This window comes from Dermacentor andersoni, chromosome 11, assembly GCF_023375885.2.
Source record: "Dermacentor andersoni chromosome 11, qqDerAnde1_hic_scaffold, whole genome shotgun sequence".
Classification (NCBI taxonomy): Eukaryota; Metazoa; Arthropoda; class Arachnida; order Ixodida; family Ixodidae; genus Dermacentor; species Dermacentor andersoni.
The window spans coordinates 115,845,390-115,861,878 of NC_092824.1; the positions used below are offsets into that span (position 1 = coordinate 115,845,390).

Genomic DNA, 16,489 nt, shown 5'->3' on the forward strand with positions numbered 1-16,489 from the left:
TTCCCACTTGCGTTTCTAGTTGTTTCTTCGTAACTCGATACCTCCCTTATAATTTGTTTCTTTCTTGCGCAGAGGTCGGCTCGATCGCTGTAGACAAGTGGTATCACTGTACGCGATTCAGTGTCATGCAAAGGTATACGTAGTGCGAGCTTCTTAACTAGTTCCAGTGCCTCAGGTCGTTACGCCTGTCTTGAAGTACATTTTAAAGATACCTTAGCAGTGAACAATCGCTACGGCAAGGTTTCGGTACGCTGCACATGTGATTACTATTCCCTTTTTTCCTCATCGGCGCGTCCATGACCACCGCCAGACCGAACCGCCGAAGTGCGTCGCAGATTTCTATCACCGGGTGATTGCTTCGGAGGAGGGCAGCGTGGCGTCGCTTGCGTCGCTGGAATGACCGACATTGAACCACCCTCCGACGCGGTGCGTGCGACCGCAGCAGCCACAGCAGCCCACAGCAGCAGCAGCAGTGGGAAAGTCGAAGGAAGAGGCAAAGAAAGCTTCGCTTTAATAACATGACTTTACTGACGTTTCGGTCGGGGTCCGGCCTTCGTCAAGAGTGCGACTGCAAGCTCAGAGAGCTCAATTTATACATTTTCTTAGTAAGAAGAGAAAACGAGCGAGAGGAAACAAAAACATGAATATGAACTTTACGATCTCGCGCGTGTACAGAAAGAAAAAAAAAAGTAGTGGTGTCAAGAATACCAGCACGTGCACTGGCTCATGTCAAAGTCAACGAAAACAACCGTGAATGCAAACTTGCATGAAAAAGAAAATGAAAAAAGAAAACTTCAAGGAAAGCAAAATGGGTAGGCAGTTTGTGAACGACCCACACGTCAACAGGTGCACATTCAGTGGTGTCCACAAGGAAAGATGACCGATGCAGCCAGAGTAATGTAGGGAGGGCTGACAAGTTTGACAGGGCTTGCAGCTGCTGCGACCTTGAAGATGGTCAATACCCCACTTGGTTAGAAGGCACCTGTAGTGTGACCTCCATTGACCCCCCCCCCCCCCCCCCCGGAGTTGGACAAAGCTGCGTTCCATTGCCCTCTTTGCACAAGTGGTACAATTTTTGTCTGAGGGCAAGCTGTTCTTTATACAAAGTCTATGCCTGTGTGAAGAATAAAATATAAGTAAAAATTATTTTACAAGGTGAACTGATAAGTATGAACATAGCAGCAGGGCAACAAGAATTTCTAAGAAATGTGGAAATATAGATGTCATTTCATAAACGTGCCCTACGATATATCATCTGTTATGTATAATCTGATGTGTATCACTCGTGCAAAGAGGGCAATGGAACGCAGCTTTGTTCAACTCAGGGGTAAGTGGAGGTCACACTGCAGGTGCCTTCTAACGAAGCCTGCTTGAATATGTGTATACAAACGGGCTCCTAGATCGTCACTAGACATCGGCCTCCCTTGGGCCTCTGCCTCGCTCGCCGGCTATCGCCCCTAGATGATGCTGTCGTATGCTGCCTGACATCTACTCTCCCTTTCCCCTCTATCCCCTCATCTTGCATCCCCCACTCCCATCCCCGATACGCTGTGCCATGCTCCCGTATTGGCTACAGAATAAGTGCACTTTCCCTCACCCAAACCACGAAGAAGAAGCTCTCTGAGCTTGTAGGTGCACACTTGATGAAGGCCGGACCCCGGCCGAAACGTCAGCAAAGTCATGTTATTTTTAAAGCGAAGCTTTAAAATAACATGCTGCTGCTGCTGTGGTGCACACCGCCTTAGGGGTGGTTCAAAAAGCGTAAGAGAGGAAAGGCGACGGGAGAAACTTGTTTTTACCCCACCGCGTCGAATGTGCACAATGCCCTCTGGAGCTCCCTGGCGGTCGCCACATTAGCCGCTTGACAGCTGTAATTATCTGTGACTCCCCTCAGAAGCATTGCAGAAACTGGGGCGCTTCCCTTTCTACTAAGGTGCAGGCCAGAGGGGGTGCAGATAGAACTGTAGAGAGAAGAACAGGCTAAGGAGAGAGAGGAAAAGAGGCAGTTGCCATACAAGAGAGGGGCGAGGTGAGAAGGCAAGGAAACCCCACTACTTGCAGGGAAACAGGATAAGCTTAAGTTCAAGGTATGGTACAGTACATTGCTGCTATTTCTAAAAAATAAACACCAAGCAAATATGTGAAAGAGACTACCCAGGGCATGCAGAAGGAGAGCCGCATTAATTGAAGTGCACTGAGTGGTCCAAGCGACACTATGGAAGTGGTCGATCAAATCAACACTTCTATGCCCGCCGCCGTAGCTTTGCGGCTATGGCATTGCTAGAGGTTGTGGATTTGATCCCAAACGCGGCAGCCGCATTTCGACGGGGGAAAAATAGAAGACGCACGTGCACTAAAGTTTTGGGACACGTCAAAGAACACAGTGTCAAAATTAATCCGGAGTCTGCTACTACGGCATGCCTCATAATCTGAATGTGGTTTTGGCACGTACAGCCCCATAATCCAATTCCAGTTTAATACTTCTGCCACAATGCGACGTGCCATGTGAGGAAATGACAACGTTCAACCCTCTCAGAGGTTATAAAATATGGAGCACCACACCTCAAGCAAACACCTCTTTCTGTGTGTTCTGTGTACTATGCAGACAAACAGCAGTGGTACACGCAAGGTAACATTTAACATCAACTCACGACTCTTGGGGCAGGGTCCCCGCCATTGTGCCGGCCTTTAATCTTCCCATTGTGCTGGTGTAATGCTAGGAAACTGCCATTTGTCGGCTACCAGTGTTTTTAAACAGTGAACAGCTAGGTGTCGTGCCGTGTGATGGCACGATCACTGCGTAAACACGTTTATTTATTTATTTAGTTTAATTTTGATGTTTTCATCGTTTCTGCGATCACCTTCAAGTTTGACACCGGTAAACGCGAAGTTCTGCCATTTCATGACATATAACAGCCCTAATTTTGGATAGTACAGACTGCACACAAGACGTGGAACGTGGAATTTCACTTTACCTTCATGCGGTGCTGTAGTTGCACGGGTAAGTGTCTGCTGCACCATGCAATTCTTGCAGGCATTTATTAGTGAAGAGCTTTCCCATCGCTGCTTCTGAAGATTTCGCACTAGGGTTTCCTCTTGTGTTTGCATGCTTTCTGATGCACATCCACAGCAATGCAATAAGTCATGTGCCAGAAAGCCAGACGTTCAGTTTAGTGCCTGCATTTGAATAGATATGAAACTGCACACAAGACAAAATTCCAAACTTCAGAGCATAGACTTTCTGCAAGTATCCGAAATGAAGAGACCATGTCGAGGTACACTCGCTTTTCTTGTGAACAAAATGTGCGTACAGATAGTACGCACATTTTTTTTTTTTTTTTCCTGGATTATCGTGGTCTGTTGTAAGAAGTGTCACCTTACAAATGCAGAGATAGAGAGCACTGCTGTGTTCATCACTGTCCCTGTGTTGTTCTCACACTCATAGTTTTAGATGAGCGTGAAAACAACATGCGATTTTCTTTATTAATTAAATTTTTTTGTAAAATCTGAAACATTTGTGAAATTGTACAACGAGCTTGAATCCGTAAACACTAAAAATATTCGGGAGAGTTAGCACGTATGTTAGCATACTTATGAAACATAGATATGAAGACTGGTTCGCAAAGTTAAGGCCAAATGAGCACAACCCATATCATTGTATCTTCTTGATAACATGCACTAAAGCGTCAGTATGGACAGAATTTCGGCTACCTATAAACAAGCATGGTGCCCCCTATGTTTTAGTGCAGAACAGACTTATACGAGAGGGTAAAAGCATTTGAAGTGTTGCATTCTATCATGCCAGGAGATTTCTCCAATGCATATACCATTATTCAATATGCACAGTGCCAGTCTGACGACATCCTGGGTGTAACAATATTCCATATTGGCCTGTTATGAACACTTGCTCGAAAGCACCAGCAAGGGTACAGGACTGCCTTCTGTGCCTACTTGCAACAGTCCACAGAGCATAAGCTGAAATGTCAGAATGTAAACAGAGCTCTCCAGGTGGCTTTATCTGCTTTGACTACTGTGTTCACGGCCCAACATCTCGATGGTCACATATCACCTTAGGCTATGGCTTGAGTGTACTTACTAAAGTGTTCATATATATCAATAAAAAAGGCAGAATTGTCTATTTATTACCATTTTCTTTTTTGCGAAATACACAAATTTCATATCTATTCAAATGCAGGCACTAAACTGAACGTCTGGCTTTCTGGCACATGACTTATTGCATTGCTGTGGATGTGCATCAGAAAGCATGCAAACACAAGAGGAAACCCTAGTGCGAAATCTTCAGAAGCAGCGATGGGAAAGCTCTTCACTAATAAATGCCTGCAAGAATTGCATGGTGCAGCAGACACTTACCCGTGCAACTACAGCACCGCATGAAGGTAAAGTGAAATTCCACGTTCCAAAAGCTTTAGCAGTCAAGTAGAACAAGGCACTTGAAGACACAAGCAGCACCAATACCGCAGCTAGGGATGCAGAGATCTACATTGTTGGAACTAGCCGAAGGCCATGAAAGGTGGTGCACATGCTAGAGCCGCATTTTGCAAGTGAACTCAAGAGGCACAGCTCGAACGCAAAAATGTGCCACATCAGCGCAAACAGGAAGAATGGCACTAACCATCTGTTCTTCGAGTGCCCAATGCTCCAGATTTTCAAGCAGCTGTTGTTACCATGGTCAGCTACGTCTTAAGGCGGGGCAAGACTTTGTTTGGTCAAAAAATTCGATTTCAAGATTTTGCAATTATTTGATAGAGAATTTCTTTATCTTTCAGAAAATATATCACACTTGGGTATTCGCGGTTTAAAAATTTTTTTTTTCTTCCTCTTTCTTTGACGTGTTCACAAGAAAAGCGAGTGTACCTCGACATGGTCTCTTCATTTCGGATACTTGCAGAAAGTCTATGCTCTGAAGTTTGGAATTTTGTCTTGTGTGCAGTACATTTTTCAGCCACTAGGGCTGCTCATGTTGCTCTTCTGTTTTGAACCAAACATTTGTTTATGGTTGCACATGAAGCTTTGACGCTGTCCACCTGTGCTGTAGATGTACTCACAATGGGAAGAAGTCAGCGACTAATGGCAAAACAGAAATTTCATGGCAACCGGTACTGTATATAGAAATGTAGCACAAGAAAGTGTGTTGAAACATTTGGGAGCCAGCCCTGGACCTCTCTGTGTGTCAACACTAACATCTATAGACAGACTACGGGTCCAAAAAAGTGATTTCAAGCTGAGATCTGAAGCGAAACAGGAAAGAAAGGACCGAAGAAACAAAGAGAAAGGGTATAGCAATGCTGACACTTCAAAAGACTACAGCCCAGGGAATTAAAAAAAGAACATTCATAAGTGGCAATTTTCATGCATTAACAAAAGTAAAAAAAAAGCATAACAAATCTAGTTTTTGTTACACATGCATAATTTTAGTTCCATTTTTGTAAAGCGTTGCTTGCTACTTGTGTACAAAATTGCAATACTCTGCGAATAGTAGATCTAAGAAAAAAGTACATATACAGAAAAAGTAAACAAAAATGAAAAATACTAAATTAAATTTAAAACTAATTTTGGGCTTAATGCAAGGTGTGTCTATCTTTAAAATTCCTTGCAAATTTTACAGGCATAACTTTTATTACCACTGCTGTACAGCCAACTTTTGAAACTCATTTTCCAAGTCTCACACAACCTTAATTGAGGAGCCATGGCCAATTCCTGTAGCAGACGCGTAGTGAGACAAAAGCTGCCGTGCCAGATGGTTTCACAATTGACTCATCTACACATGCATGCTGTGACTGCAACGTTTAAATTGCACCAGATTCAAGGAACTAACTTGCAAGTTCTCTCACTCTTTGGAGTCCTAGGAGGCCCACACATAGCCATGCTTGGTCATGCATGCCTGTGTCACTTTGACAAACGACCCATCTCGGAGGTCAGAGCAGCTTGGGCAGCCTCCTGAGAGCGCTAATGTCCAGTATGTGCTCCATGCTGTCCACTCTTCCGGCAGCGTCCTCCCGTGCTCTACGGGAGTCGAGTCCATAGTTGTGCAGATAGGCCTGCGCATCTTGCGAAAGCGGCACTCCGCCCTTGGTCAACGGGGACGCCGACAGGCCAGCCCCTTCTGGGCAGTACTTGTGCGCGATGCGGTCCACCTGAAAGCTCAGCTCGTCACGTCGCTGACCGCTCACCCGCGACTCCTCTTCGTAGTGCAGCCGCGGGTGGATGAACGTCCCGGCAGAGGACGTCGGCATTGTTCCCTGGGAAACACTCCTGCAACACCGAGCTCCTGCTTCACATTTGTCTCGCTGCCATAGTGTGCCTTCCTACCACGAAGGTTTGCTAAACCATGATCATAGATTAATAATTGAACTTCCAAAATATGAGGAGAAAGTAATCATAATTCTACAATGTGAGCACCATTTTGATTTTGCAGTCCAGGTTAGTACACAATACCACTGAGAAAGATTAAAGATTTCATACTGAGGTGGTTCACATTATATCATGGGAAGACTCTGCATATGTAATATCCTGCTACAGTCTACAGCGCTCTCTGACATGATGATCACTTGTTTGGCTGACTCAATTGGCTTCAATCCTGTTGCGCAGAACTTCCTCCTAGCTTTTTCCGTCCTCCCTGTTTCTAGTACACTCTATATTTCATCTTTACGACGTCATCAAGATCGCAGCTCCTGAGGCCTGATTGTATACCGATTTTTGTCAACAGTGCACCAGAAAAGTGCTATTTTCTCAACTTCTACTTCACATTTCTCTCTGATATTTTCCCACACAACACCTGAGGATCATAGTAAAAAAATAAAGAATAGAAAATTTTGACAGAAGATTGACCATTCTAATCGGCGAGTTACCTCTCAAAGGGGTGGGTGGTAAACCGCAGCAGTGGGCAACATTGTTTAAATACCGCTCTAAAAACCTCATAACGCTTGTTTCGCGTCAAGAAAGGACTTCGTTTACAAAAAAATTGCATTTAAATCGTCCAAATGCCTTTTTCGAAATTCAAATGTCCCGCCTCCCAACTGGGAGTCGTGGCGTAGCATATGCCATCACCGCCCTTTGCTTCCGTTGATGAGTGTAACGGCGCCCGACAAACGGTGGCATCAAGCCAAGACAGAGCGGTGGATTCGCCGCTGGAGCTGCTTTTTGTTCAAGTGGTGCAGACCCTTCGGGCATGGTGCGACATCACATGTAAGCTGAATTCTCTACTACTTGCAGTTTGTGTAAGTTTCGCGAGCCAGCAAAACCAGTGCAGCACTACGCGATAACGAAACTACTGAAATGCAAAAGCATGGGCAGCGAGCAAAAACGAAACCTTTTGACCACCCATGTCGCTGTCAAGGGTAATTTCAATTAGTTCTATTTTTCTAAAAATGAAACAGAAGCGGATAAGTAGCATTTTATGTCATCTTCAATGTTTTCTGCAACAAGTGGTTGAGTACTAGTGGTAGAATTTAACCAAGGAGTGCTTTTGCCATCAGTCAAATGCTTGAATGTGCCGGTGGAGTCTCTAATCATGTCCCGCTTTTACCTCAGTTTCTCGGTTATTAAGGCCCTGTTCGCGATAATATTGACGCCTTCGAGATTTGCCTTTAGAGATATGATGATAAGATATGATTATGATGATGACATAATAATGATGTAGAAAAATGAAAATTAAAATAAAATACATAGTTTGCCCAGCCCACTGAACTGTGCAAATGAGAGCGGGATACCCTGATATTTGAGAACGAACTATCGGAGCATTTTTGTTTTATGCGACATATTTCGAATTTGGCACCTCTACATTGCTCTACACATATTCAATTTCACTATGGCCAACCAGTTAAAACAACCTGAAGGAATGCAAATATTATTTTAAGAATTCTTAAATCCTATATGTCTAATAAGGAAAGAAAGAATGAAAGGATGCCAATCACAGAGGGTGAGCTGCAAAGTCACGCTTCAAGAAAACATATGTACAGGTATGGTGCTCTCAATGGCTTTGTCCTTGCAAAATTAATATGCTGTTCACCATGCTGGTAAATTTGTTTATCATGCAAGAAATTCTATCAGTACACTTATCAAACCAAGAAAGTATACTCTGACAATTAAAAAAAGAACTGCAGATGGTCGAGCTCACTGCTTCGTACATTTAGCTAGGTATGACCCCAATTACATAGGACTACGTATTTAAACACACTGAATAAGTGTTTTTGCATTATGTCCCCCATCAGAGTGTGGCTGCAGCGACCAGGAGTCAAACCAACTATGTCGTCCTTAGCAGCAGAACACCACTGCCATGCAGCCACTGGGGTAGGTATTAGTATTCAACAGACTGATTTACTGAATAGGTGGTTATTTGAATGGCTCACCTCAGTCAAGCCAGTTTTCCAAGCAAATAAATGGCAGACCACAAACATGCCGGTTAAGGGTGCAAAATTAGGCCTAGCCTCTTGGCAACTGATGATATGCCACTAACTTTTTCACAGGTGATAACAAAATCGCACTTAAGTGAACTATCTGTCTGCACAGCTAACTGCATATACCATAGCATTAAACGCTTTGAAGGATGCACTTGCAACCAGTGACAAAGAAAAAAGTAAATAAAGTGCAGTAAAGTGTTAGGAATTAACAAATTGAATGTGGTTCCATGGGTGTGCCAGGCAAGCACACTACTTGTAAGCCATTGCAGCACATTTATTTTTATTTCTTTGTAGTTGTTCAGCCACGCAGCTACTTACCATGCAAAGATAGACGTGATGTAATGTCTCAACAAGAGACCTTTGAAGAAATAAATAAATAAATAAATGAATAACACACTTGTGTTGGTGTATAGTGTGCACAATGTTGCCGTCTACGTTCTGCAGGTGGTTCTGCAGCAAAAACTACTACATGTTTCTATAGACGGTATTAAAACAAATGTACTGTGTACCAAGGAAGATAAGTGTGTTTGACTTTACTTCCCTCCAACATTTCACCAAGTTTTCTTAATTGTCTTTTTTTTATGTAACTGACTTAATTACATCGCGAGAATCTCTAGCTGAATCCCTAACGGCTATCAATACCGATTATCTATTTCTTTCTTACTATGCACAGAAACCAGAGACAGTTGAAAAGCGTGCATGTTTAAGATACTGTGATTGTTTCGTACCTTCTCTCCAACCTGCCAGGCAACAGAGAGAGATCATCACTGAAGGAAACAGTGGGTGTGACAAGCAGATCTGAAGTCTTGCTGTGTGCAAAGGCAGGCCTTGGGGGCTGCCGGGCAGGATCTCTGAAATTAAAAAAGGGACAGTTCTGAAACAGCCATGTTCACATTTCCCATGTCGTGAAAAATCATCAGACTTCAGCAATCTGACCACATTCACTGCAACAGTAGTTACTACCCCAACTTCCCCTACCTTCAACAGACGGTCTCCTACCCTGAATAAAAGGAGAGTAAAACGAAGGGGAAAAAAAGCATTTGAACCCCTCAAGTGTTTGATCTATGATTAGGCGATCACACCTTTTCGAGAAAAATAAATAAAGAAAAAACAGCAAATGATAATCAAGACATGGAAAGTCACATGCTATTGTTTTTACGCGCTTGCGCTCACATCAATGATGAATATCGACCAAGTAGATAGCCTTGCACTTATGCTACAAACTTCACAATTTGCTGCACAAAATGAGTTGCACCAACCTGTGAGTCAAGTTCGGTGCTGTTCTTGGGCCAGGCTTCTGGGAAAGCTTTTGCGCCAAGTGAGGGGACTTCTCAGGAAAAAAGATGGTGTAATCAGTGTCACGCTCCGGGATTTCTGATGCAGGCAGTCCTTGCTTGCGACGGCCACAAAAAGTGCAGCCCTTTTCAACAGAGGACTCTTCAGTTGTGGTCTTCTCTGTTTGAACAGATCGATGCACTAGCTGTGTGCTGGCTTCTGTCATGGTCGCTGCATTACAAGTCAGTTTCTCCTGCCCAGAGCAAATGAAAAAGGAAAAGGTTTCATTGCAAGAGCTTGCACAATCGTAATGACGTAATAAATTTCTTTCCTGCTGGACAGAAGGACACGAAATTTGCTTCATTTAATACATGTCTCAGTAATAATATGTGTAATGGAAGGCATGGCTTAAAGTGACACAAAATGAAGTGGAGCTAGATTGAAAGATAAGGCTTTGGCAATAATGAAATTTGTCAATAACAGTGATAACAAGACACATAAAAGCGAGAAAATGATAAAAATGAAGAATCGGTGTGATGCGAATTATATTGGACTCTTGCGGGTACGTAACGACTTCCAGCGTATAACTAAAATTTTTTATGTGGGCTGGTGAGACACCATTTAACCCTTTCAAGGTCAATGGCGTAAATATACGGTGCCGTGAACAAGACCAAAACGGTGGTTGCCATATATTTACGGCGCCATCTGTATGTTTAAAAAGCACGCCAGTTTCCTAACGTTTTCTTTCCTGGCTTGTGCTGCCACTATGTGGGAACACAGGGAATATTTTTCTCGCGCCTTCCTTTCTCGATTTTCGTTGCATGGTTCGTTTTAGATCTAGTTTGCTCCTGCGCGTCTATATACTACCGCTCGCGCATTGGCGCGCGCGTGGGCGGGCGGGCGGTTGGGGTTTTGTTCTACGGATGGCTTCAGCTTCTTGCGCTCGCAAAACTTATGGCTATCTCGTTACTAATCGCTCAAAGGGCGTCCGCCTGTTCCTCGCTCATTCAGTGCTCACAGGGGTGCACACAGGAAGGATGCCGCCGTGCATGCGTTTCCTTTTCTTTTTTGAGATTCGTGAAAGCTAATTGCCTTTGATTGACAATATGATGAAAATTAATGGAAGTTTGTCACACGTTTTGCTTTTTTGACGGGCACACACCCACACAGTTTTCTTGAGTGCGCTTACCTACGCAGTTCGATTACGCTATGGATGTAAATATTAGTGTAATAGCAGGAACATTTTAGATTTGCGAAATATTCTCGTGTGTGCATTTTCTAAGCCTTGAACTACGTCCATAACAATGCATTAAATTTTTAATTCTTACAAGTTAATTTCCTCTTTTTATTGTTGTTATTCATGAATAAACAGCACATATATACCAAGCAAAATATTTTTTTCTCACTTTATGGTCACCCTAGAAAAATTCCGAAAAATTTTTTTGATATAGGTCCCTCAGAAGAATTGGAGTCCGCATAAAAAGAATCGACCCTCGGCGATCGCATATGACGAAAAAAATCAACCCTGAAAGGGTTAAGGGACACTAAAGAGGAATACATCATTTCAGACTAGTAGAGCATCCTTTAAACTTTGATACGTAATCCGCTGATTAAAGGTTGATTGATAGGAAAAGGAAATGCAGGCTGAACTCCACAATTTTGTGGGCGACACATAGTGCTGATGATGTCATTGTAGCATTATGAATTTAATGTCATTTTCACCTACTCTATATTGCCTGTTTGTGTGCAGGAAAGGCCTTGGAAAAGTTTTCAGGTTGTGTCCACGCATATTTTTCTTTTGCAATGCTGTCCCTCCTGGATTTCGAGAGCAGACGCTGTTAAGATCCAAGATTCGTGGCAATTATAAGGTGGCAGCATATTTCATTTTTGTGTTTTATATTCCAGAGGTGTATTCTATCTATCCAGCACAAATTGTGCTGGATAGATAGGACTGCAGCAGCAGTCCTATCTTATCAGATAGGATTGCAGCAGCAGCAACTTTCGTTGCTGCTGCTGACAATTAAAAAAGTGTAGCATCCAGCCAAACATAGGTGGAGGAAATACCATTTCTGTCCCATAGCAACAAAGGCCCCAGGCTAGGTCTCTTTGACAGACTCAGGCCTCCAGGTCCAGCACATTCTTGATGTGCTGCACCAGAACTGGCCATCACACTTTTTCAAAAATTATGTGAAATTGATCCACTCCTCCAAGCTGCCATAACTTTGAAAGTGTTGTCCTTTTGAAATGGGATGTGGCAAGGCACTCCCACATCCCATTGTACCTATCCCATTGTTCATGGGATAGGTTCCACAGTATCTACAGGTCGGGGAGCCTGGATTTTTGCTAATACTATGTTGTCTATGAGTGAAGGTTCCACTCTTGTACGTGTGTAGGATGGTGCATGGAGAATTGTGGCTGTGGCCATGCAAGGCTAAAATCTGTAACCTTGCATTGCGCTACATCTTTCACTTTTTTCTGGGGGTTGTAACAGTCTCCAACCAGCCAAACATAGGACTATGCATGTCTCTTATGTGGTCCTCTTGTAATGGGATAGCATGGTCTTACCACACTTGTTTTGCCAGTCCCACCAGCCAGTGGTTGGAGAGACAAGGCCGGTGGCCCTGATTGATTCTGTTCTTGTGCAGGAGATAGGAGGCGTTGAATCTGCAGTCTGAGCTCCAGCAACTGCTCGTCCTGGCGCCTGATCAGCTCGTAGACACCAACAGGCACTGATTCTGTTCCCAGGTGTTGCTCAGTTGCAGAAGCTGGAGGTACACACTGTTGTTGCTGGGTCAGTCGGAAATGGGCATCTGCGACAGCAACGTTGTAATCGTGAACACGACCGCTTTGTAAAGGAGTTCTTGGTCCACCTTGAGCTGGTGTTACAGTATTCCGACTGTTCTGTGCAACATCGGACGATTGAGCAAAGCACCCTCCTAGCGAACCAATGTTCAATACACCTGTCCTTGTATCGCAAGTCACAGCATGTGTTCCATACGACATGTTTCCTGATCTCGAGTGCACCGATAAGCCCACTGATAAGTCAGACACGTCGGGCACTGTTGGAGCCATATTGAAGTTCTGGAAAGCAAACAGAAAAGAAAAAAAGAAATGTGACACTTCATCAAGGACATCCATTAAAAAGCAAAATACCTCACAGATCATGAAGTATGGTTCAGCCTGCATGCATAAACATAAAACATTATGCCAATCAAACATTATCCTAAAGCAGTGGGCTTTCAGCACTGCTGCTTGTATTTTCTTCATTTATCACGTGGAATCACAGCTCAATACATCACACTAAGATGCTTGCAAACAAAAGCTTGGATGTTGCATAAACAATAGGGCAAACGTAAGAATTGTGGAAAATTAAAATAAAGGAAACTAATATCGCTGAGCAATGTAACAATGCTGAGCATTGTCCTGAGGCACAACTGATATAGGAAAACATTTTATTACCAAGACACGAGAAAGTTTGCGTCAGCAACCCGGTAATTAGGCTTTATAATAGTGAGAAAGCTTTCTTGAGGCACATTTTTGGTTACCTCAATTATGATAGGCCTGTTTTGTGCATGTGCTGTTTAATTCATGAACCCTATGTATTCCATGTTCTTTATGCAGTACTTGCCTTCATGCCTTCCTTTGTCATTGTATTAGTTGCACAATTTCCCCCCCCCCCACCGCAAGATCTTCTATAAAAAAAAAATGTACTGCTACAAGTTTCACTATGAAAACATTAGATTAGAAAAAATATGCTATGCATATATTGTACAGAAATCTGTAATTATCTAAACCATGAACATTTTTCATAGTTCTGTGCTTGTCTGAGATGTTGTAGCGCTAGCCAAGGGCTGCGCAATAAGCAGCACTTTTGTCCCATCCTTCACCTGCTTTCTTGCAGGCTGCGGTGTGGGAACCCATGAGTCCTGAGTGACGGAAGTGCTGCTCTGCTCCGGGGTGGCCACCAGTGGCGTGCTGCAGCAAAAATCAAAAGGGCACGATTAAATTTTGGCACACAATGGCTATCAGTTAAAAGAGAGAGAGAGAGAGAACAGAAAAGTGGCCAACCGGGTTTTCACAAGTTCCTTCAGGGCAGAGTGAAAGGTCTCAGCTGCACCTCCAGAAAGGATTTTTTCAAGGGTTATGTTAATTGTTTTATTTGAAGCCGATGGCACCTGCAAAAGAAAAAGAAATGTGAAATAAAACTGAGAATGCATAAGAGTGACAGAGTTCAGCTGATGCAGGTCACTTCGTTGTAAAGGTCGTGCACCACACAGCTCACAATAGAACCAGGACAGAATTATTCCTTCATCATACAGGTCATTTCATTGTAGAGGCTTTCTTTGTAGAGGCACTTGACTGTACCTTGTGTCCTAGCTAATGTTAGTCAAGCTGTTCAAAAAAAGAAAGACCTAGGGTGAGAGGTCTGATGACCGAACAACTTAGGTCTAAAAATCATATCTTGCACCCAGTTATCGATTTCATTTTTTTTCATTGAGCGGCTTGGCTAACATTAGCTAGTGCATCGTACAAAATTGATCAACAGTGGTTGAACAAGGATTTCTCTGGAGTCAATTCTTGAAGCCAATGACTTGTTTTTATCAAGACTAATCTTTGCGCTTGTCCCCTTGTCGAAATGTCAACAGTTTGAGACATTTCTTGTTTGTCTACTGTTAATCACTTCATCTCCACTTTCCTGCAAATTTTTATCTTGTTTGGTTTCACACAGAAATAAGACATAGTTTACAAAACCTACAAGACAAACAGCAAACATGGTTTAGAGATAAAGACGAAAGCACAACCATGCCCAGTAACTGAACAAGACCCAGACAAACCTCAATCCAAAATAAAGTTAAAGTAAAAAAAGGCAATGAAGCCCCGTTCACACTGGTAGGTTTTTTACTGGTCACATGACATGATATTTCAGGCAGCTGATCTTCAGGTGACTGGAAAGTCTATGTTGTGTGACTGGAAACAGCCAAATCCCGCCAATCGGTACGAGACAGATTTTCAACGCTGAAAAAAGAAAACAAAACAACTTTACTTGTTGCAAGGCAATAAGAGCGCAGGATTTTCGCCTTGCTGGCTCATTAAAGTTTGGCTTTCTGATTCCAACTGTGCGTGGAATCTGCAAAAGTTTTTTAAATACACATATCAAATACTATTGCATTAACTATGAATTCGGATCGAACCTGCGAGAAGTGACCTTGCGAGCTTTCGTGCATTCAGTCTTGTGAGAACTGGTGGGCAGCAATATGAATAGTTCACTGCACAATGAGAGCTCCAATGGGAATGCACTCCAAGAGTATGCACACCCAATAAAGCTGCCTCGCAACTCACAGCTGATGGCACACGATTGCAGCACAGCCCAGAGCTTGAATGTGCTGATTGACATACTGAATATACATGTGTGCACATACCCTGGCGACAGAGGTGGTGGCCACTCCCTGCCATAGCTGGAAGCGAAGGCTTGCATGACTCTGGCAAAGGCAATTGTAGAACAGCACATCCTCAGGTACCTCCCCAGGGTCCACTGCTGCTGCTGCTTGCCTCGACAGAATGCACACTACAAATATGTCCTTGGGCCTGTGTATAGTGCCACCACGAGCTATCTTAAGAAGACATAGAATCAGTGGGAAGAAATATGAAAAGAAAGCAAGTACAATGAGAAGACGGCTGGAACTTGTGTTGAACAATGTGTTTTCCTAAAGGGACCCTAAGTAATTTACTAGACTTAGTTTAGACTGGTAAACTTTTCCTTCCAAGTTATTCCTATTCATTTAGCAGAAGAAAGTTGATTATTAATGAAGAAAATGAGGGATGAACTTCCCATTATCAATTTTTCACACCAGAGATCCGGTGCCAATTCATCATTGTTTTATTGATTTCAAATTATTTTATCATGCTTGGGCAACCTGGGAACACAAGATGTCCTAAAAGCTTCCTAGGTTGAATGTTTGGTTCCTTTCGAATGAAATGTAGCCCTTGCTTTCTGATAGACAACTATACACTTGGCACAAGTACACGCTATAACAATCGATGACTTCACTGCAATCTCGTGTGGAAACTTCATGGTGGCCTTGCCACCCACCTTTGCTTTTTGTCCTTATTATTTGCCAAGACTCCATTCATGGCAAGAATGACTGCTTGACCATTGCAGAAGCAAAATCTACTAATGCAGCTTAACTCGATGTCCCTTAATATCACTTTAAGATAAGCACACAGTAATTCTCCCAAATTTTCAGTTTTGTCCATTCCACGGCCACTAAGAACCACACTGCAGGGGCACGAGCAAGTCATTCGCCCCTAAAGGTTGCATACAAGAACTTCCTCCTTGAAATTGTTTATGCTTGTAAAATTAATACTGTAACATTTTTATGTTTTGCAGCCATTAATTTTTTGCAAGTGTTGCAATTTTCAAATGCTGCAGAACCTGACTTTAGTAGTTAGTAGATTTAGTAGTTCAGCACAATGCATTTGAAGGCTAGTTAGTGCAAATCCATAATTACTTTGTTTTGTGCTAAACAAAGATAACTTGGTACAAGAGCTTTAGAAGTTGCACATTATGAGTGCTTGTGATCAGCAAACATCAGTCTCAGCCAAAAGGTAAAAGTGAACACATTGTTGTTCATCATCATCAGCCCATTTACATCTACTGCAGTATCAAGGCGTTTCCTAATGATTGCCAATCACTCGTGTCTTGCATCAGCAGACTGCAGCCAATGCTTGCAGGTCTCCCGATTTCATCCCACCACCTAAACCTATGCTGCCGTTGACTATGTTTCTCTTCCCTT

At 43.0% G+C, this 16,489-nt stretch overlaps 1 protein-coding gene across 2 annotated transcripts in view; it reads right to left on the minus strand.

Moving 5' to 3' along the window:
* Window positions 1–4,111: 4,111 nt before the first annotated feature.
* Window positions 4,112–16,489, minus strand: part of LOC126539558 (uncharacterized) — a 31,079-nt gene continuing 18,701 nt past the window's right edge. The window contains exons 9-16 of one of the 2 annotated variants that reach the window (XM_050186441.3): window positions 15,116–15,281; window positions 13,764–13,870; window positions 13,583–13,670; window positions 12,566–12,776; window positions 12,261–12,505; window positions 9,680–9,948; window positions 9,149–9,271; window positions 4,112–6,273 (exon numbers count right to left, since the gene is read on the minus strand). In XM_050186441.3, coding sequence (XP_050042398.1) covers window positions 5,937–6,273; window positions 9,149–9,271; window positions 9,680–9,948; window positions 12,261–12,505; window positions 12,566–12,776; window positions 13,583–13,670; window positions 13,764–13,870; window positions 15,116–15,281 — 1,546 coding nt within the window. In that variant the 3' untranslated portion in view covers window positions 4,112–5,936. Of the gene's footprint in view, window positions 6,274–9,148; window positions 9,272–9,679; window positions 9,949–12,260; window positions 12,777–13,582; window positions 13,671–13,763; window positions 13,871–15,115; window positions 15,282–16,489 lie in introns of both variants that reach the window. The other variant, XM_050186440.3, reaches the window with a different exon arrangement.